Below are 23815 nucleotides of genomic sequence, written 5' to 3' on the forward strand. Positions count from 1 at the left end.
GAGAATGCAACGCCTGCAGTAATGATTGTTGTTGCACCGGAGAATTTCCAGCACTCCGAAAAGTTCTAGGGGGAGGTTTAGCCGCCATCTTTTACTTACAATTGTGACGCACTTTCACTTTAAGTTTTAAGCAAAGTCCATCAAGCTTGAGAGTAAAATAAAATAATCTTCTTCATCTCTTCATCTTTCCCTCTTGTACTGCTCTGCCTGCTCTTTTCCTTTCATAGTCTCTCCTTCAAGCAGGGATGGTCGCAGACGCCTGGCTCTGCTCCATAAAGTCCGGAGCAGAGACGCTAGCCAGCTGGGAGCAGCCCAGGCTACGGGGGAGTTCAATCCTTCAGCCGCCCAAGCTCCAAGCTCAGGCGGCCCCGGAGAACTCAACCCCCACCTGGGGGCTCACCCCCTCCTCTTCTCCCGAGGAGGGGGCTTCAAATTCGCCCGAACAGCTGATCGGCGCTGTTTCGGGCGAAAAATCACACAGCTGAGCTGCGGGCAGCCCGGGAAGGCTGTCTCCGGCGCCACGGAGCCACCGGAAGCCAAGAATCACTGTATTACTAAAGCAGAGGACAGGCAATCCGGCTCAAATTACCATCTAGTATTGCTTAACGGATTGCATGCATTAAAAATAGTAATCTCAAAGAGCTGAAATGGAAAAAAATTGAGAAAATGTATGCTATAGGCAAAGGTATACATTATACTACCGTGTTTCCCCCAAAATAAGACCCACCCAGAAAATAAGCCCTACCCTGATTTTTTAGCATGCGCCTAATATAAGCCCTGCCCCCAAAATAAGCTGGGGGTGGGCATGGCCAGCACAGGAGGTGGCAAGCGCACGGGGGCTGACGGTGTCTGGCAGTAGCCACAGCCCATGCAGCACAGGTAAGTCTGAGTGCTCTGCAACCATCAGGTCAGCCCTCCAAGAAGAGGTACAGAGGGGAGGTAGGCGATCTAGACATGCTGCGTGGCCAGCTGGCCCGCGGGAGGTTTGCGCAGTGGCACCAGAGCAGACAGAGGCAGAGGAATGGGGGTGGGGAGGCAGGCAATTCAGGCATACTGTGTAGCCGCCTAGCTCAAGGGAGGCTTGCATGGTGGCACTGGCAACAGCCGGAGGCAGAGGTATGGGGGAGACAGGCAATCCCGATGTGCTGCCCGCTCCGTCCCACTGTCTCTTGGCTTGCCGGTGGACATGCCAGGTCAGGCGGCCGTGCAGTACATCAGGATCATCTGCCTCCCCCCATGTCTCTGCCTCTACCTGCTGTCGGTGCTGCCATGTGAGCCTCCTGTGAGCCAGGCAGCCATGCGGTGCACTGGGATCAGCTGCCTCCCCCCTGCACGTCTGCCTCTGCCTGCTGCTTGGACTCACCTGTGCTACATGGGCTGCGCAGCCCAAGTATGCCAGCCAAGGGGCCGGTTGGTTGTGCCTGCTGCCAGACACCATTGGCCCCCACGTGCTTGTTGCCTCTTGTGCTCGGGCCATGGGGGTGGGGTGCCCGGCAGGCTGAATACCCTGGTATCATGTTTCCCTGAAAATAAGCCCTAATGCGGACAGATAGATAGATAGATAGATAGATAGATAGATAGATAGATAGATAGATATAGCTATATAGATATATAAATAAAAAAACCAGGTCTTATTTTTGGGGAAACATGATACAAAGGTATATAAAAGTATACAATATACAAAGGTACATACTATATTATACTATGCTATAATCAATTAATTAGATCAACTAATAATGACAACAATCTGGAAGTCCTAGCAAATAGGCATTGTTATGAGAAATAAAAGCAAGGAGCATCCAGCTAGATTTAAAACAACAACAACAACCACAGACAACTTCATTAAGACAGATAATCAGCAAACCTGTAAATTTTCCACTAGTGGTACATCATTGTGGCTTAAATCCAGAAATTCAATCTTCGGCATTAATTTCTAAAATAAAGGAATAGTAAGCCTTCAGTCCAATTAGAAGTTATCAGTCTTGATCCAAAACAATTAATCCCTGATAATGTGAACCCTTAAGAATTTTAGAACTAATTTTTTCAAGCAATAGCCCACGGAGAAATTTCAAGGGATTTTGTACAAGAGTGGACTTCTTTACAGTTAAAAGCTATCATCATTCTGTAACATTCAATGTAATAATCAAGTCTTCTGCAAGCTAGAGAAAGTATTAAAAGTACTGATTATATCACTATGAGCAGAAGAGATATCTTTCCTGTCTCTTATGAAGCTGTTCTGAAATATTTGTTATGAACTCTTACCACTGAATTGTCAATTTGAGCTATACTATTATGACTCATATCTAAAGTTGTTAATGTTCTCCAAGTTGGAATAACTGCTGTCACAGGATTTGAAGATGCGCCTTCTGGCTCCCACTGGTCAAATTCATAGGCCTCAGGTACTAGGACCTCCTATTCAAACCACAAATTGAAAATAATATGAGGGGGAGAGAATAGAGATTTCTGATTAGTAAGTCATTATTTGACAAAAATTGTTAACGTCTAAACAAATTTAAAATCTGGATAAGAAATTAAGAATACTATTTTTTGCAAACGTACTCTTTATTTTATGGATATGTCTTATTTGGAATATTTAAAACTAAATTCTAAGAATACACACACATAGGTACACACATATGCACATGTGTCCATATGTGTGTATCTGTGTATTCTTAGAATTTAGTGTTAAATATTCTAAATAAGACACACCATAAAATAAATTTACTAAAATTCATTAATATCAATAGAGATGAAATAATATTATTTAAATGTATATAGTAAAACATCAAATATACAAAAACTGAGCTGCTGAATGAACAAAGAATATTTTTATTTTTTAAATACAGCTTTTAACATTATAATCATAATGCAGCACATTTGAATCTTACCATCATGGATGTTGCTGAGAATTGTACACTTAGTGTTGCTAGAGTGTGCTTTGAAGATGTCAGCCCATTAATAAGTTTTGCACCACAGTGATTTATCTATTTTGAAAAAGCAATAGTAAAGAAAATGAAACAACAATAAAAGAAAACATGAAACCGTTTCACATGAAATTTTACTTATTGCACTCTAATCTCCCCATTTTTATTAAAAAAAAATCAATAATTTTTTTGCAGTATTTTATTAAAAAGTCTTCTTCGGGGGAATGCTGTAAATGCAATAAAAGTCAAGAAAGCCGATTATAGTTCCCAACATTGATTCAAATAAAAAAAAAATCAAATATCACTACTACTGAAATCAGCTTCTGTAATTAATACAGCAATCTGAAAATAGCCATGCACAACTACAAACAGGAGAACTCTTTCTCCTTACAAAAACATGAAACAACCCTTGTGGAAAATGTTTTGGGGGATCCCTCAGTGTTGCTTTATGCAGGGATTCAAGAATAAAGAGAAACAGGCAAAATGGCCTCCACAGACTCCCTGCTATAAACAGACTTCTGTTTGGAGTTAGCATGCTACCTTAGAAACCATGCGATGGGTTCTAAAATGCAACCACAGATTATGCACACAATACTCCACTTCTGGCATCCTTAATTACAAGAATCTCAGGAAATTAAGATGAGAAACGCCAAAGGGGCTAAGAAGCAGCTCTTAGTCACAATAAGCAATGGTGGGCTAAAAACAGTAAAACTTTGACTACATTAAACAGTTTTTTAAAAAATTAAGTTATACATTATCTTTCCATTGAAAATGTACTCTCAAAACAATTTAGAGCTTAAGTCAACCTAAAAATGCAAAAAGTAAAACAAAAATCGCAAGTACCGTAACTGAAAACCTAATAATCAAACTATTGATGTTGAAAGGCCCGACTAGAGAAGCATATTTTTGCAAAGACAATGGATGCCAAATACCAAATAAGTCGTGCAAAGGGATGATACATGCTTAGGCTCTCCCTCATGCTGAATATACATGCCTCTGAAAGCAGGGCCTCCCCTACAGTGTTCAATGGCCACTTTTATCAAGAGAAAAGCAGTCCTGCACAAGGCAGTCTGCTTTGGTAGTCACCCTGCGGAAATGCCTTCTATGCAGGCATGGACAACGCTCAGATAACGGGGACCAGGGCTTGGAGTTGTGCTGGCCTTTGAAAGGGCAGGAACCTCAATGCTTCTAAAAGAAGGTTTCACAATATTCCCCTCCAAATAGTCACATAACTCTACAAAGCTGTTTAGGGCTTTAAATGTTTAACACCAGATCCTCAAATTCTGATAAGTAAAACATCTAACTGCCAATTCACACTCAATTCACAAGAGCCTTGGTGGAGCAGTGGGCTAATGCCTCCTTAAGTAACAACACCAGCTGCCTGCATCCTTCCGAGGTAGGTAAAATGAGGACCCAGATTGTTGGGGGCAATTAAGCTGACTTTGTAATAATGCCGCTTGGGGGGGTGTGAAAGCCCTAATAAGCAGGCATATACACAGAATGAAGGCTACTGCTAAGCTTGTAAGCCGCCCTGAGTCTTCGGAGAAGGGCGGGATATAAATGGAATTAAAATAAAAAAAATAAAATAAAAATAGTATTATTTGGCAGTTAAGCTGTTGCAATGGAATTTCTGGATTTTTTTCAAACCTAGCCCTGCTAGTGTACTGCAAAGCTCAAAACATAAAATGATATCTGAACTGCTATCGTCAAACCCGACAGTCAAGTTAGCAGTAATGCCATAAATGCCTTCCTTCCCACAACTATCAGCTTAAAGATCAGGGTACTTTCCAAGGGTGTATCCCTCCTCTTTCAAGGAAAGCGCAACCTCATCCAGAATAGGCTAAGTCTCGATCCCTGCGTCTAATCTCTTACTGATGTAGAACATGCCCATCTGCCTAGATTTAACTTCAATTTCTTCCTCATTACTCAGCTTGTCATTAAATTCAGACTGCTTACTGGTATTCAGGAGCAAGGAGCAGCAGAGCTGGCTGATCATCTACTCCAAAAACAAAAGGGGTTTCCTCAGCAGTTTCATGTAATTATTTACCATCCCAGACCCAACACAGAATATTTCTGGACATCAAAGGTCAGTGGCCTTTTAAGCTTGTAAAAACTGTTTCCCCCCCCCCTCGGCCTTTGGGTTGTAACTATTAAATGCCCACCTGCATGATAGTGTCATTTCTATTTGGATTGCCATTTTATTATTGCTTATTGATTTATGTACTGCTGTTTTATATTCATTTTGTTAGGTTCTGTTAAATTTTATGTACGGTAAGTTGCTTATAGTCACTTTGACTGATATGGGGAGCCTTACAATTTCTTTTAAACTAGTGTCCCTCAGCATGACTTTCTGGACAGAAGAATCAGAACCACTGCAAGACCCAAGGTGCCAATCAGTCCAGAAGAATACAAAACCCTTAGAGTACATGAGAACAATTTCCAATAAGTATTCCACAAACAAAGCTCTTTTTACCTGAATCTGATGAAGAGATTTAAATATTGATAGGTCAAAAGGCAAAAGATGTTCCTGAATATTACTGCTTCCAACAGGTCCACCTGTGCCAGTTATCTGGGAAAAATGCATATTATTATATGTATATGTACATATGATTTACAGAATAATAAACAGAATGCAGAGATATGTTTTTTGTTTAGAATTTTATTTATTTATTTTTATTTTAATTCCATTTATATCCCGCCCTTCTCCGAAGACTCAGGGCAGCTTACAAGCTTAGCAGTAGCCTTCATTCTATGTATATGCCTGCTTATTAGGGCTTTCACACACACCCCAAGCGGCATTATTACAAAGTCAGCTTAATTGCCCCCAACAATCTGGGTCCTCATTTTACCTACCTCGGAAGGATGGAAGGCTGAGTCAACCTTGAGCCTGGTGGGATGCGAAACTGCACTAATTGCAGGCAGCTGGTGTTACTTAAGGAGGCATTAGCCCACTGCTCCACCAATGCTGAGTATCTTGTCAAATTATATTCCAGTTTTATAAATATATACTGCAGTATTTTAATATTTATATAACTAAATTTAGTAAAATATTGAGCATGCCACATTGCTCAGTATCAAGGCACTGTACACATTAGAAGTTAAGTCCACAATCTTGTTCTTTCTTACAAAATAATAAAAAATATAAGGATTTAAACTTCTTTTTGGGGATCTAATTTTAACATAGTTTCCATTGTATTAATCTGTTTTATTTATATTTTTCATTTTATAGGTTTAAAAATCTTTTAAATCTTTAAAAAATGTTCTGAAAATGCTGAGGCTTATAGATAACAATAAATAGTATCAATTAAGAAGTCCTTATTGAACTATTCATCATTTTGGCAATTAAAGAAAGATTCAAATACTGCTAACATTGTGAAGGACAACTTCACATCTAATTATCTCTGGCATAGTGAGAGATTTCAAGCATGCACCCATTTGCTTAAGTATTAACACTTAAATGGGGGAATATCTGAATGAATTTTTAACTTCATTGAAGCACTGAGTAAATTTATAAATATCAACACAAGTGCATGCTACAGTACTATTGTATTTCTTATCATCTGATAAATATAAGATCAAAAACACTATAGGCTTATTTAAAGAAAATAAGTGTAACTTTGGAAAAACAGGATATGAGAAAAATGCTGCAGTGAGATACAATTCTATAACCAGAACTGATACTTATTCAGATGCAAGCAGTACTGAAGCAAAAAAAGGAACTTAAGGAAATAATTAGCATAACAGTATATAAAGATCTTACTAAAAGCATATTAAAGTATTTTAATCTCGCTGTTCTAATTTAAAGAAATCTTCTCCACACAGCTTTTAAAGCTCAATGTATTTTCTAAGAGTCTACCTTAGAGGCAATTATCTCTGTCTTCATGGAATTATCTCCATCTTCATAGGGCGGTCCAGACAAATATCTGGACTATCATATATTTCTTTGGGATTCTTGTTCTTTCTTCAATTCCAATGCTACTGGGAACATACAACTTTTAACTTACAATAAGACACATATTAGTCTTTAAAATAAGAAAGATCTTAACAGAAGACCTCAACAGTGCTACTTTCTTCCAGTTTCTTTTACCAAGGCAAAAAAACCTCACTTCCTATAAAGCACAGTCTCTACAGACAACATAAATGAGCAACTGAAATATTTTTCATTAGAGTCTGTTACCTTTAAATATTTGAGTCTGCATGCGAAATCCAGAATGTGACCAAGATCAGTTCTGGCATCACCATTTGCACATGTTGGTTTCCCCTGACGCAGCTGTTGAGTAACAGCATAAAGCTGCAAAGGTTTAATACTGAAGACTTCACCAGCCATAAGTAATTGCTCTCCTAGAAAACAAGATGTACATATTTAGAAATAATACCTAGAAAATAATATTGTAAAAGAGATATGATATGGTTATATCATATTTGAAATTTGAAACAAGGATATACAATCTTTTCTGTTTTGAAGGACATTCTATCTTGGGTGGTATCCAGAAAGTACAAGTATACGAGTACGTTTAATCTACAAGCATTCATTCAATGACTGTTCAAAGTTACAATGGCACCAAACGAATAGTGATTATGATCAGTTCTTGGAGTTCTGGCTGTCCCAGTACCCCACAGTCGTGTGATCTAATCTGGATGCTCAACAATTAGCATGCTCTTACAACCTGTTGCGGTGCCATACAATCAAATGACCAACATTTGTAGTCTTTCCTACTGGCTTCCCCAGAAAGTCAATGTAAGTCTTCTCCACCCACGCACCCTTCTCCAGCCCATCTGCATTCATGATGCGCTGGCCATTCACGCATCCCCATCCCCTCATGCAGCCTCTCACACTCACTCTTGCACTCTTCCTGTAATGGAATGTGTGGGTGATCTTGTGAAACAAGGGGAAAAGATACTGCCTAGGAAACAACCAGACAAGAGACACAAAAGCCTCTAGTGGCTTAATGGTCAGAGAAAGAAACTTAGGAAGGATTGGATCTAATGGATCGAGCAGTTAAAAGTGAGGGGAGAAAGATTATCCTTCCAGGCTTGCAAGATTCTATTAATGTAGCCTTACAATAAAGTAGAATTAGTCCACCTTGTTGTGTTTTCTGCCTGGTTAGTGGGAAAGGCTGACACTTCCCAACCCACTCCTCTCACGCACATCCTTGGACTTTGCATACCCTGAGTGGCACCTCTCGCACACCCTTCCAAAGTCATACTGCACCATTTGCACACACCCTTGCACCTGCCTAATATGTACTACACCCCTTCCCCAACCTTTATGCACCTCAACTTGTGCCTTTTGTATACCCTCTGCACCCTTCCTGACTCACATGTACCCTCCCTAACACCCCCCCACACACACTCCCTTGTATCCTCTTCCACTCTTGCCACGCCTCACTCACTCCCCATCCAGCAGTGGCCATTTACCTGTTTCCTGGCCCAGGACTTCCCCAGTGACCTTGGCTGTGGAATTTGGCAGGAAGTTGCCTCACTAATGACCGTGGGATTTAGTTAACAACAACAACCAGGACTACAGAGGTTGCAGTCACTAAGTGATGTGGTTGCACTTTATGACTGCACCTCTTAGCAAAGAAATTCGAATTCCAATTGCCCATAGTAAGTCAATGACTACTTGTAACAGAAATGGGAGAAAGAAAAATGGGCTGAATAATTTTGTTACCAATTAAATACTTAAAAGGAATAACAAAGACAAAATTTAAAAAATAAATGGACCATTTGCCATTTCTAAGCCAGGTCAACTCCAGGCTAATTTCAATTCCAATTGCAACAAAATCTAAGCCAGACCTGCACAGCGTGCAGCCCTAGATCCAACATAACCTAGATGACTGAGAATCTCCACAGACATTTAGCTATGCACTTTGGGATGAACACCCTTCGAATAGTGCCGGAGTATGAATGGATTTCCAGAAAAACTGCAGACTAGAAAAACCATTTGCGCTTCAGTCTGAGAGGCAGACAACACAGACTCATCCCCAACAGCCTGCGCCTGTCTTCAACAGTGAAGGGACCCAGGGCAGAAAACATCCTGCAGAAAGCACAGCTCCACAACACACTCCTTTCAGCAGTCCCAAGGCACTACTCAGGTGACCCTGAGGACACAGACAAACCCCCAAGTGGCCTCAAGGACTCTCTGAAAGAATGCAAATGATCAGCTGTCTGCCAGGGATATAAATCCTTCCATTCCCCACTATCCAGTCAGAGCTGAAGAAGCTTCTTGGATGAGAAGCGAAACATATTCATAGAAAAAGTAGAAAGTCCAGTTGCCTCCTGAAAAAGTACCTTTGGAACAGCAGGCAGCCCGCTAAGCAAACCATCTCTAGTCTGCTAGTGTTTTTTGAAAGCTTAACAACTCCACTACTGCCAAACACCACTTCCGCCAGGATCGATCACCACCGCCTAGCTTTTTGCAGTCACCTCTGCCCTGGAAGAAAAGGTGCCAAGTGCTTCTAAGTCCTCACCAACACTACTTGCTCCAGCACTGCCCCCACATCGCTAGCTGTCAAACAGAATCCCAGGTTTTTTTTTTTTTTTGTAGTCCACAACAATTTCTAAAGTTGTGGTCCTTCCTTCTCTCCAAGTTGAGTATGCCTGAACTCAAGTCTGAACTGAAGTCTGAACTCTCTCGTTAAAGAGAAATTGTTCAGGGAAGTAAACTGAAGTTTCAGGGTGGATAGTTCAGTTATACTTGCCATAACATACAAACATAGCATACAATTAATGTAATGCTTATGCCTATTTCTGTATCTATCATGTATATATCACACCTTAGCCATGAAAGCCAGCTGGGTGACTATGAGCCAGTCACACACTCTCACAGGGTTGTTGTTGTGAGGAAAATAGGAGGAGGAAGGTGTGTTGGATATGTTCACCGCCTTGAGTTGTTTGTAAGAGGTGGGATACAAATAAATTTTTTAAAAAATATAATTATTTGACCATAAACAAAAGGAAACAATTTTAGATAAGTTTCAAAAATCATTTTTAAATATCACAAAGAGAAGAAATTTCCTATGACTCTAACCAACATAATTGAAGATGCATTGCATGCTGTACTATTATGAATGAGCATCCCCCAACATTTTCGGGCAATACATCTGCTTTATGGAATTAAGAATCTATCTAGTACCTTAGAATCTATCCACAGATAAATATCACATAGTTTGGTGGGATTCATTATCCTCTTTGCTGTACACTGTAATAAATAAGATTTTTAAAGAAAATATATGAAAAAATACTGCAATTAAATGTTAAGAATTCTGATGTTTCATACCTTTATGAAAAAGTTCTTCAGCCAATGCAGCTGTGATTCCAATGATTTCCTGCAAAAAATAAGAAATAAAAATATAAAATCAAAATATTATTTAAATCTATATAGTTCATAAAATATTTTACAGAATTTTATATCTTAAGCAATAATGTAAATTACATGTTTATTTCTTCATGGAATATTTTCATCTGATTCAATATTTTCAGCTCAATGCAGTAAAATCATTAAACAAGGCAATGTAAATAAGAAAAAGTTTAGTCTCGTAGCACTTTAAACAAAAGTACCCTTCCATCATTTGTCTGCTTAAGTTCCAAGATGGTTATACTTTATGCAAAATACGCAACACGGAAGGAGACTGAACAGACGAAGGCAGGCAGGAGTGGGGGAGCGCTGGAATTGCCACTGCTGGGCGTGAGGTCACGTGACATCATGTCTTACGACTACATTGCTTAGTGGTAGGAATTCCAGTCCCAACGATGACCAAAGACTACCTTTGTTTTTTGTTAAATATCTATATCTCTCCTTCCTGTGGGATGCATTGGTGAATAAGGGTACTTTACTTATCCATTTGTCACCTCCTAAATGGGCTACTCTAATATGATTTCACAGGACTGCTCCAGGAAAAGACTTGGAAACTGCATCCAATGCAAAACACAACTATCCATGTACTAACGGAAACACCTTGATACTCCCACGTAACACCAGTACTTCAGGAGCTGCAATGGTTGCTAGTTTGTTCAATTCAAAGGACTAAGAATAGCCATTTATCCTTTTATGCATCCATCCATCCGTCCTTCTATCTTTATTTCTTATAGGAACCCGCTTGGAATAGTTTTTGACTGAAGTGACTTAAAAGCATTTATTTATATATAAACAAACAAATAATTAAATAAATAAATTCAATACAATGACAGGCCATCTGGCTGCTCAACTAATAGTAACAGTTCGGTAAATAACAATGATCTTATATTTAAAACAAACGTAATGAGCTGATTCTGGTAGGAAAGAACTTACATAAAAATGAAAATGTAAGAATTGTGATAGTACTTTGGGTGCTGCCAATGGAAATATAGCAAGAAGAGTTTGTAGATATACTTCCAACTCTTTTTCTCTTTTTTCCACCAAGCTTTTGGAATTTTTACCAATAATCTTTTTGGGAGGCAATATATTCTTGTCTATCTTCTTCTCTAAAACAAGCTGTAAAAGACACAAAGTTAGGTTAGTGCTTTAAGGACTTATAACATTAAATAATAATAATAGTAAGACCCAGTTCTCAATAGAAATGCCTTATATTATTAATAATTGATAACAATCTAATCTACATATATTTTTTAAAAAAATGAATTTTAATTTCTAATAGCAGCTACTTGAGATATAACCTCAATTTCTCTGTCAATTTTGAAGGCAATTTTCTAATTACCACTCTATAACTTAACTGGGTAAGCAGATATCATAATTATCTTTCGGTTTTCAAGTGAATTTTGGGCTTCTGAAGAGCATCTTTAGGAAAAGAACTCACCTCCCTCTCTTCAGTCCTTTTTTCCCATTAGGCAAAGCTAAAACAAGGTCCTAGGACAGTACTTGCCTACAATTTAATAAGCCAGTATTCCTTTTCAAAAAGCATACAAGCATGCTGGAACATTTTCTAAGTGACTGAGTGTCAAAGTTTAAGCCGACTCTTTTAGGGATACAATTTAAGAACAATTACCTTTTCATGAAGATCATGGAAGTCACTATATCGATGTTTTACTATCCACTCATGGGTTCCAACAGTCACTTGAATGATATATACCTAAAAGAAAAACAACTTTTAATCAACAGATACACATTCACATAAAAATATACAATTCTTGCAATGCTGCATTTATTTTAAATTCTATAAAGATATTTTTTTCATGTACAACTTCCACTTCAAATGGTTATATGAACAGAGTGTAACCAAAAAATTACAACAAAGCAGAAGTCAGTTTCTATTTATACTAGGTTATTATTTTGTGTTTGAGGTAAACTGAATACCATTTTGAAAAAGCTAAAACAATAATCTGGAAAAGAAAATATTACAGTGTGTGTACAAATCTAAAAGTTATTTATCAAATTTATATAGCTGCCCATTTCACCATGACTCTGGGTGCTATACCAATCAAATAAAATCAGAATATATAAAAATTATTCTAAAAGACATTATAAAACACAGAAAATTGTTATTAAAAATTACTGTAACATGCTAACATTAAAAAGGCATAGAGGTTCTTATGAAATGTATCAGTACCTAGTTGGTCTCAAAAATGTTGTATGTATAAAATCCCTACATCCTTCCCAAGTGTATAATAGAATCGCTAGCTCATACATAGCCTGCTATTTATTGTTATTTGAATATCATGAAAACCATGAAATTAACAATGTCAGCACAGACTCGTCCAGAAATGTATACAATACTATACAAACAGTAACAAATGAAAAACTAATAATAGCTAACTTTACTTTTGATCATAAAGCTTCCTTAAAACATACCAAATTTTAGACTCCCAGAACAAAAGAGTTTTCAAATAATGCAATGTAACATTTCACAATATTCAATACTGATCATATCCCACATCAAGTACTGTTGTCAGCCCTGGCACTATGCCCAATTCTAGACAACCTTTAAAACCTTCAAATAAACCAAAAAAAAGGTTCTGAAAAAAGTCACAGGGATCAGCAGGGACTGGAAAATTAAATCCTGTGAAGCTTGCCATGTTTAGCTTTGAGTAGTTAAGCCTAAATATGTAGCACCCTTCAAACACCTGAAAGAATGCCAAACAAGAACGGCCAAAGGCCATTCTACATTACTGAATGCAGAATAAGGAATAATGGGTTTGAGCAAAGCAGATTTTGATTGTTAGAAAAATAGAATTCTAACAAAAAGAGCAGCTCAACAGTAGAATTAATTACCAGAGATAGTGATGTTCCCTTCATTAGAAGTATTTAAATAAAGGCTCATTCATATGTCAGTGATACTTTAATTTGGATCTTGCATTAACATGTTGAATTCAACAGCCTAAGCACAGGTTGTCCTTGATTACAGTCATAATTGAACCTACAATTTCAGTTGTAAGTTGTGATGGTCACAAAGCGGCTCACCACATGACAGGACCTAATTTTATGACTCATGCAGCAGTTGTTAAATGAGCCTATTGTTTGCTATGGGGCGGTTTCTGCCAGAAACCAGAAGTAAACACTGATTTCCGGCAAAAATGTCATAAATTGTGGTCATATAACTGAAAGGCTGCAAATGGCCATAAATGCAAACCAGCTGCCAAGCGCCCAAAATGTGATCATGTGACTATGGAGGGAACGCAGATGTCAGAACTTTGAAACTGGGTCAAATGTCCCTTTTTTGGAGTCCGCTGGAATTTCGAATGGACGCTAAGTTACTGGTCTAAATCAAGGACTACCTGTAGACTTATTTAATATAGTTAAAGTTATATCCTATTGTCCCTACAAAGAGCCTCATTTTTATCCTCACATATTACCATACCTCCGACACAAACTGCATTACTGTGATACTATAGACTGCTTGTTATAACACATGTTCTTGGTTTGATCTAGTGTGTGCTTTTCACCTTCGAAATCAAGATGTAGGGGTCGAGTTGAATGTAACATGGCAAGGGAATCAAATACAGTACTGCTCTACACCAAAATATCTGTGTTACACTCGATAGGACACTTTCATTTAAAGAGCACTGCCTAAATACTAAAGCTAAAGCTAAATAACATCATCAGGAAACAGACATTTATACATGGGGAACCAACCACCCATACTGTGATCATTGGGTTTTGCCCTGAGTATTTCTGCAACAGAGTATGCAGCTGCAGTATGGAGTGCATTCACACATGCAAAACAAGTCGACATTGCTGTCAATGAAGCAGTATGCATAGTGACAGGATGCCTTAAACCAGCAGTCACCAACTTTTGCGGTTTGGTGGCCTTGCTGGGGGAGAGGAGAGGGGAATCGGTGCACACACACGCAGCTTCACTCACGCAAGAGAGAAGAGAAGGCTTTGCAGTGCTGCCTCGGCTCCTTCAGACTTCTCCATGCCAAAAACTTATGCAAAGGGACGGAAGGCCTGAAGCAGCACAAATTTGCTCCCCTGAAGCCTTTTATCCATTTGCAAAAGCTTTTGGCGCAGAGAAGAGAAGCCTTTGGGGGGTGCAGTCTCATGTTCCTTCAGTCTCACCAAGGATGCCTGACACTCCAAAAGCGGATCGGGTGTCCCGCGCAGGCAGCCTAGGTGAGTCAGCGAAGCTGAGCTTGTCCCACTCAGACTCTGCTCTCCCCACTCTGCTTCTGGAGCATTGGGAGCAGGTGGCTTGGTAGCCCAGCTGGGGTGGAAGGGAAACCGGGCTGCACGAGTGGAGGGCTGGCACAAGAGAGAAGCTTTTGAGGCACCCGCAAGTGGGGCTGCACACACAGGCATGCCGGCCAACCACTCACATGGCCCAGTTGCAAATAGGCCAGGGCCCAGTAGTGGGCCATGGCCCACAGGTTGGGGGCCTTTGCCTTAACCCACACCCATTAAGAAAATGTATCCTCTTGTTATTGCTTCACCTAAGATTAGGAGAAAAGTAGCAGCAGATGCCGAGAGAATCAACAAGAGAATGATCCCCGGCATCCTCCGAATGGATACCTGCCCCAAACTTGTCGACTTAGATCTACCGTGTTTCCCTGAAAATAAGACCCAGTCTTTTTCTCCCCTCCAAAAGAGGCACCAGGTCTTATTTTTGTGGGGTGTCTTTTCTACTCACCTCTGTTACCAACAACTCTGCCCAGCTGGCCCACTTCTTTTGCAGCAGAAGGAGTTTCATTCTGCAGCTGAGAATGGAGCTCAGGCCTGCCTTTTGCAGTCAGAAGCCTTTCAAGAAGGCCTGTGCAGCTGAGAACCGAGCTGTGGATTGAATCCATAGCTCCGTTCTCAGCTGCATAGGCCTTCCGGAATGCAGGCCCGAGCTCCATTGTCAGCTGCAGAATGAAGCTGCTCCTTCGGCGGCAGAAGAATCGGGCCGGCGAAGCAAGTGTTGATCCATGGGAGGCCTGGCTGCAATGGTAAGCTCCAACCCCCAACCCCTCCCTAGCTTGATTTTTAGATGTGCACCTCGCCCCAAAACTAGGGCTTATTTTCAGGGTAGATCTTACTTTCAGGAAAACACAGTAGGAAGAGTTTTATGGCACGAACAAATATTCTTGAATGTATACAGGAGCAAAACTGAATTAGAAGATGGAGGAGAGAAGTAATGGAACAAGGAAAAATCCCAGAAGGTAAATGGCTGAGGGATCTGACCTCCCTTATGTCACTTGGTAGAATATTGAATAGATTGAGGGTTGGGGGTACCTAAGTGTAAAACCAATATGGTCCAGTGGGGATTGCTGGTAGATAACAACACGCTGTGTGAATGTGGAGAGACACAGAACCTGACCTATCTGTTGGTCTGTCAATTACTACCAGTAGAACGCATGGAAAGTGATTTGTTTCTAGCTAATGATAAAGCCAAAAAGGTGGCCTCATTTTGGCAGTTTAAGGTTTCATCTGGACACAAAATAAATAAAATCACATAGGTAAAGAGCAGCTAATCTGAAACACCACCACAAAAATCAATAGGATTTGGTTGGAGATGCTTTTTTTTTTACAGGTGGCTCCATTCAGAGATGGAGAAAATTCCATTTAAGCCATGTGAATCCCGCTGGTGAAAGTAGAGGGACAAGATCTCAGTAATCTACGTTCTAATTTCAGTGCCTAAATAAATAGGCAGCTATTTTGTTTCAATAGAGATATTCATGGCTCATTCTGCTATCAAAGCTCCTCTCACACATATACATTTTTGTCCATCTCATGGAATAAGACATACCGTATTTTCCGGCGTATAAGATGACTGGGCGTATAAGACGACCCCCCAACTTTTGAGATGATTTTCAAGATTTTTCGTCTTATACGCCGGAAAATCAGCGAGCCCGGGAAGGCACGCCCTCCCCTCTCACTGTGGAGGAAGCAGGGCAGGCTGGCGTCTGGCGGGAGCCGGCAGGGCAGTCCTGCGCACGCGCGCGCTCCCCAGCTCCTAAGGAGTCCTCGGGGAGCCATGGCAGGCGCCTCACGCTCTTCCCTCTTGAAGCAGCATCGGCGGAGCCGTCCGGCGTCGGGCGGGAGCCAGCAGGGCAGTCCTGCACACGCGCGCACTCCCCGGCTGCTAAGGAGTGCTCCTGCCCTGTTTTCCTCTTCAATGTCCCTGAATCTTAAGTTTTTTCTAGACCCGTGGTGGCGAACCTATGGCACGCGTGCCACAGGTGGCACGCAGAGCCCTCTCTGTGGGCACGTGTGCCGTTGCCCCACTGCAACCTGTGGCTCCGGAGCCGCATGCGGCTCTTTCAGCCATCTCCTGCGGCTCCCAGTCCTCTGCCATGTGCGGTCCAAAAAAAAAAAAAGTGGGACTAAAAATGTTCAACCAATCAATTCAAATATGCAGGGTAGGTGCATATCTCGCCTTGTCTCCACTCTTCAGTCAAACCCTGTTCTGCACATGCGCGCATGCGCACGCATTTTTTGCGGCTCCCAGTTTTTCCTTTTGTGAGGGAACCGGTTCTGAGTGGTTCTTTCACTGTTTCAGGTTGCTGACCCCTGTCCTAGACCTTCAGCTGAGTTTTATAAAACCTTTTCGCTTTAGGCCTCCACCGCCATGTGCAAAAAAAAAAAAAGGTTCAATCAATTTCAACTTTTCACGGGGAAAAAAAAGATCTCACAAAGTTGGAATTGATTGATTGAACTTTTTAGTGCCACCCAGTCTGCCATTACCACCGCAGCCACGCCCACCCAATGGGCCACACCCACCCAATTGGCCACACCCACCTGGCACCCGACAATACATAAGTGGGTTTTTGGTTGCAGTTTGGGCTCTCGGTCTCTAAAAGGTTCGCCATCACTGTTCTAATCTAAACCATCACATGCCTAAAGAGTACAAGTATTATTGATCATTGCTATAAGTGTGCAATCCTGTACTGGATGGAGGAAGAATGAAAGGTTCCAGGGCAGCCACATACTAGAATTCCCCAGGGTGTTTCTATTGGAAGGTTATAGTTTTAGTCTGTCTATTAAGTATAAAGAAAATAAAGAACTAGATTCAATTGGATCTTGCTGTATCATGTTTGGGCTTAGGCTTGACATTGGCTGTAACAGTAAATACATAACAGAGAAAAACACTGCAAGGATCATAAATGCATACATTGGTTACAAAGTCACTTTTTATCATTGCTGTAAGTGCCAATAATGGTCACTGTCCAAGGCAGTTGCTAAATGAGAACTACTTGTATATTCATAGCTTCAATCTCTTCTTTTCCATTCCAATTTTCCTGCAAGATAGCTCATGCTCTGCTGGCTTCAATTTCAGAATCAGTGAATCTACCGAGCCTTTCCACTATACCAAGATGATAATCCCTTGGGAAGATTACAAATTAAGCACAAAAAGTGTGTGTCCTACTGAGAAAGCGATGTTATGAGCACCGTCACATACAGTCTGGTTCTGCGTATCTGTTTAACTGACTGGGTTAATGGGGAGAGGGTTAGCCAAGGCAAAGGTTAACAGAAAGGAAGGGGAATCAGCCTATTCTCCAAAGCACCTGCGGGCAAGACAAGAAATAACAGATGGAAGCTTAACATACTTAGAATCCAATTTAGAATTGAGAAAAATTTCTATTAATCAGAACAATTAATCAATGCAATGGCTAGCCTCCAGAAATTGTAGGTACTCCATCATTGGAGGTTTCAAAGATGAGATTGGAGATCCATTTGTTCAGAATGGTAAAGGGTCTCCTGTTTGAGCAGGGAGTTGGACTAGATAGAAGATCTCCAAGGTCCCTTCCACCACTGTTGTTCTAAGTGCTTCCATTTCTCCATTTCATTCACTCATTAATATGTTAGAATATACAATGTGCTAGTTCTAATAAGTAATGTAGTTGAAATATCACTAGGAACCTTGTTATAGACTGTTATGCAACCTACTGAAGCTACATATGCATGAAAACTTTTGAAGTTTTCAATGCAGCAGTTCTGACTGCTAAAGGAAGTAGCTGCTTTGCAAACTGAACAGTAGCAATACAAGATGCTGCAGCAAAAAAATCAAAGAAAATTTGGGTTGCATCTTTAGCTTTTCCAGCACATGCACTCCTCCAAATTATGCATCTAGAATGAACATAACAATCTATGCATCAATGAACATACAAAAGATATACAAGAATTTTGTTTTACAGTTTAAGTGATAAACTATATATGCTCGGAAATTGCAATTTTTTCGTTCTAGAGTTAAAAATTTAATGTTACAAAGAATCGTAATTATAATTATCCAAATAGACAGAGAAGCTCTGCATTTAGTGCTTGCAGATTTCATCAGAGAAATAATCTAAAAGGGTAGTGAATACATAAAGACAGATGAATAATTCCAAAATCCCCTTTATCCATAGGCATATAAGCATAACAAATAAGATTTCATATTGGACCTTATGAAAGAGGATAGTTATTAGCAACATAGGTAACAGTATTCTTCTAGATCACGGGTGTCAAACTCGCCACATCACGTGACGTATTGCAATGTTTCATGACTTTTTTCGCATTGTCGGAGTTGGGATGGGCACGGCTTCCGCATGATGCAACCGGCCCACGCCGGCAATTTGATGCTCCTGTTTTAGATGATGTGAGCCATAATCCTGTACAATGCTAAGTTAGAATTCCAGAAAATCTTGAACTGCTATTAGTCTAAGAGTGCTGCTGAATTCAGCCCATTCTCTCTCTTATTCTTCTAATCAACAGTGACAGATAAACTACAGATTTGAAAGTGTATTTTTTTATTATAACAGGTTCTGGCTTGTAGCTCAGTTTTTCCAATTCCTGGTTGAACACTTGTTGGTGAAGAGAAAACAAACAAGTGGCAAGAAAGATAGTATCCTTTCTACAATACTTACACCCTTGTAAGTGTTGTAGAAAAGGATGTATAGGATTCTCACCTTCTTCGATCCAGTGCATTGTGTCTTTTTCTTTCACAATTCTAACCAAAATGGGAAGGAGCAAATCATACTGTGAATTCCTGCGGTTGCAGATCCAACATTTTTCTATCTGGTATTAGGTCAGAACAGGCATAGCACAGTTAATGGAAGGTTTTTAACTACTTCTTGCTATATTCTAAATAGCAAGATTTTATATCACATATCAAGCTGCACAACAATTATACCTTCAATTTATTCTTGACACTCTCGTGACACTGTGCAATAAGATTTCTACCCATTTTTTTCTATTGCAGTGCCTAGAATTGAAACTATTGCTGCTCAATAACAAATCAAACAGATCTAGCACATTGATTTAAACATGAGCAACCTAGCCACATACTTTTCTGCTGAAAACATACTTTTATCCAATTTTAGCTGGTCCATGCATTATGCCTTAGATACTGTATACATAAACAAACACTAAATTTGGAACTACGGCATTGAACTTTATCTTATCTTAATAAAACCTGAATGACCTTCACTGATCTCAAAAAATTTAGAAAGGTTAGAATTTATTAGTACTGGAAGATAACCAAGAAATCCCAGATCTAACAGGTCAAACTGAGAAGTCAAAAACCATCTCAAAAGGCACAGTCAAACCACTTATGTATTTTGAAGAAACCTACAGTATATAAATATATTAGTATAGTCCTTGGGAATTGAACTCATCTCAAAGGTCTCTTCAAATATTCATTTTCTTCTGATTAAATAAAAACGTCCCTATATATAAACTTGAATATTTTGCAAAGCATTTCAATCAAAACTGATTAACATTTTAGATGCAAACTCCAATGAAATAAGGCCTATTCATAGTATGAGTTCATTAAAAAGATCACTAAAACTATATGCACACATAAAGTTCACAGATGAAAATTATTTAGCTGAAAAATTAGCAGATGAGCCCATTTTGGTTATATAACAAAACAGCTAAAATATATTAAATTATATATTAATATATCATCTTTTTGCAGTGTTAGCCCTTAAATATTTTCTGACTCACTGTTTTATTAAAAGGTAAAGGTAAAGGTCCCCGCACATGTGTGCTAGTTGTTTCCAACTCTAGGGGCCGGTGCTCATCTCCGTTTCAAAGCCGAAGAGCCAGCGTTTGTCCGAGGACGTCTCTGTGGTCATGTGGCCGGCATGACTAGATGCCAAAGGCGCACGGAACGCTGTTACCTTCCCACCGTAGTGGTCCCTATTTTTCTACTTGCACTTTTACGTGCTTTCGAACTGCTAGGTTGGCAGAAGCTGGGACGAGTAACAGGTGCTCACTCTGTTACGCGGCACTCGGGGTTCGACCCGCCAAACTGCTGACCTTCTGATCGACAAGCTCAGCATCCTAACCCACCGCGTCCCTTTTACTGTTTTATTAGAGAGACATAAATAACTCTGTAGAAAAGGCCAACTGCAATAATAACGTTACTGGAAAAACATTATACAAATATTTTTCCTTTTCTCCACAGACTTCAAAACCGTTAACTAATCAGATCGCTGTCAACTGCTTCATAAGTCGCAACATTTGATTCAGATTCGAGAATATTACCAACTGATTGACTTAACATTCTTTCCGCATTTTACTTTAAAGCCACCTATTATATTTTTAGCTCCTTCTCCAAGGATGCTGCATGCTATTCAGAAGAGAATAAATTTTCTGTCTTTCCCAACCAGACACCTTAAAGGCAAGTTAGGCAGCCCATTACTCCTGGCCAGCACTTTGATCCATACCGGCAGGGAATGATTGGAACTAGAGTCGCAGACGTCTGAAAGGCGCCAACTTCGGAAAAGGACCATTTACAATCGCAACCCGGAAAAAGACACCACCTTAGCTTGCTGATGCTGAGACATCGATTTCCTTCCTCTAGGGCAGTGTTTCCCAACCTTGGCCACTTGAAGATGTGTGGACTTCAACTCCCAGAATTCCCCACTCAGCATAGCTGACTAGGGAATTCTGGGAGTTGAAGTCCACACATCTTCAAGTGACCAAGGTTGGGAAACACTGCTCTAGGGATGCTGTGTTCTTTTGTTTTTTTTTCCACCTAGGACAGGGGTAGGCAACCTCGGCTCTTTTATGACTCACGGACTTCAACTCCCAGAATTCCTGAGCCAGCCAAGCTGGCTCAGGAATTCTGGGAGTTGAAGTCCGTGAGTCATAAAAGAGCCGAGGTTGCCTACCCCTGACCTAGGAACTAAAGAACTCCCTGAAACTCTAAAACACGGAAAGCACCGGCCAAGACAGTTTGGGCCGCTACAACGACTGAACCGACAGCGCTTTTCACGGGATCCCGGGAGGGCGACGTCTCTCGACTCGCCAGACCCCCCACCGCCTCCGCGAACCCCTTCGCACGCCGCCTCACCGTGTAGGTCTCCACCAGCTCCGACCCAAGAATGCGGATACTTTTCGGAGGCTCCTCGCCCTCTTCGCTGGTCCTCAGCGCCTCCATGTCCCAAGTCGGAGCGCGGAAGGTCGGGAGCGACGGGCTGCTGCGCTCACTCCGCCGCTGGTGGAAGGCGAGCTCCGGCGGCGGCGGCCAGTGTCGTGACAGCTACTGCGCCGCTTCTCTCCGCGCTGGCCATGACCAGCGCAACTACGATCGTCACGGCCGCCATGTTTGCTCCTCGGCCACCTCCCGCCCCTATCCGCGCAACTGAGGCCAGGCCCCGATGACGTCACTCGAGGCGGGGGGGGAACAAAGGGGCGTGGCCTCGGGCTAAAAGGCGGAGCCTACCAGGACTTGAGGTTAAGATCTGGGTTGCGAGGTTTCGATCGGCCGCGAGGTGGCAGCAGAGCGGGGAGTCGATCGGGATTTGTTTACCGCCGATTTTGTGCTGCAAGATGTGATTTTTGAGGGTTTTCGACCCCGTTTGCCGAGCTTGTTTACAGGGTAAAAGGTAGAGAAAACTTGGAACGTTGAACCCATCAGCGTAACTGTGATGGGCAGACACAACTATAATGGAAGTTGTGGACTACCGTTCCCATCGCTGCATTTACCTATTTGAGCAAGCCGGCCTGGCCTGATGGGGGATGTGCTGGGGTTTTTATTGGGGATTTTTATATTATTCTACTATTTTTAGCTCGGGCTATTTAATTCTTTTTTTAATTTTTGTATTCTGTATTTTTTATGTGCCCTGTTCACCGCCCTGAGTCCTTCGGGAGAAGGGCGGTATACAAATATAATAAATGAAATGAAAATGAAATTTAAACTAGCATGACCAGGGAAGTAAAGCCAAATAGCTTCTTGGCTCCGTAAGGCAGGATTTGACGTATTTTCTATTCATTTATTTAGCATGGATAATGCTTGTGTTGATCACTCCTGTTTAACGTTAACCAAAAACTTGTGCTATTACAATACTGCCTTTGTAGTCCAGTCGCTGCTCTCTTTAAGAGCAAGGCTTAATAGAGTGACATGGAATTTCTCAAGACATTGCCATGCCGTGAATTTAGGAAATGTAAGCATGTAAGCCCCCCCCCCGAGAAGGAAATATTAAAGAGGCAGAAATGCATGCCCAGTTTTCTTAATAGCCCCAAGTCTTCCTCTCCCAAGCAGAAACCAACCCTGCCCTCAAGTCTCTGTCCCAAACAGAAACCAAGTCTGCAGAATTGCAGATGTGATAATCTTGTCAGAAAGGCTGGAGTCAGGAAACTGGGATTAGGAAGAAAGATCCCTAGAATCAACAATCCCTCACACCAAAAATCAGCCCAGCCCCAGGGAAGCAGGATTGATGTTTGGGGCATAATAGGATTAACCCATCACCATCAGAATACTAGAAAGGCACACTCAGGTCAAAGTTCATGCCATAGGAACAATTCCAAACAAAAGGCTCAAGAAGGTATAAAACCCACTCCCTACATGTGCTCGCTCTTTTTTCTTCCAGAGCCATCTTTCTGTCTGGCTCTCCTCTTCAATAAATTGCAACCTTCTTTCTAAAGCAGTCACCATGTTGTTTATTCCCGGCTTGGACTGAACCGTGATGAAGACTTTTCCTTCAGCACATGTTTCCAGATAAATTGAGATATGAAAAACCATTGTATTATTGCATGTTATGAGAATATTTTTTACACTGCATGCAACACAAGTTATAGCACCAAGGCAAATCTTTTACATCATTCTACACTTACAGAGTGAGCGCCTGTTACTTGTCCCAGCTTCTGCCAACCTAGCAGTTCAAAGGACGTAAAAAATGCAAGTAGAAAAATAGGGACCACTCCGGTAGGAAGGTAACAGCGTTCCGTGCGCCTCTGGCGTCTAGTCATGCCGGCCACATGACCACGGAGACGTCCTCGGACAAGCGCTGGCTCTTCGGCTTTGAAACGGAGATGAGCACCGGCCCCTAGAGTCGGAAACGACTAGCACTCATGTGCGGGGGAACCTTTACCTTTACCTTTTACACTTACTGAGAAAGGTGAGAAACACTGACCCTGAAAGTAGGTGGAGAAAAAGCTGTTTATATTCCTGATGTTAATTATTGGCAAGGGGCTGGTGGCTTGGCCAGACCTCAAATTTTGCTGACAGGAGATAGTTTTAGTGTACATAATTCCCTATTTTGTTCTTATT

The 23815-nt window shown here is 41.0% G+C and overlaps 1 protein-coding gene across 5 annotated transcripts in view; it reads right to left on the minus strand.

Moving 5' to 3' along the window:
• The window catches only part of NISCH (nischarin), a 55371-nt gene extending 33484 nt beyond the window's left edge, over nt 1-21887 (minus strand). For all 5 annotated transcript variants that reach the window (XR_014491094.1, XR_014491095.1, XM_083351719.1 and 2 more), the window contains exons 1-9: nt 21617-21887; nt 11909-11992; nt 11215-11397; nt 10204-10252; nt 7102-7265; nt 5398-5493; nt 2889-2984; nt 2263-2412; nt 1865-1933 (exon numbers count right to left, since the gene is read on the minus strand). Coding sequence is in view for 3 of the 5 variants with exons in the window: in XM_083351719.1 (XP_083207845.1) it covers nt 1865-1933; nt 2263-2412; nt 2889-2984; nt 5398-5493; nt 7102-7265; nt 10204-10252; nt 11215-11397; nt 11909-11992; nt 21617-21703 (978 nt within the window). In the remaining 2 variants the exon portion in view is untranslated. The remainder of the gene's footprint in view (nt 1-1864; nt 1934-2262; nt 2413-2888; nt 2985-5397; nt 5494-7101; nt 7266-10203; nt 10253-11214; nt 11398-11908; nt 11993-21616) is intronic.
• Nucleotides 21888-23815: the final 1928 nt, after the last annotated feature.

The sequence above is a fragment of the Vipera ursinii genome (genome assembly GCF_947247035.1).
Source record: "Vipera ursinii genome assembly, chromosome: 2".
Classification (NCBI taxonomy): Eukaryota; Metazoa; Chordata; class Lepidosauria; order Squamata; family Viperidae; genus Vipera; species Vipera ursinii.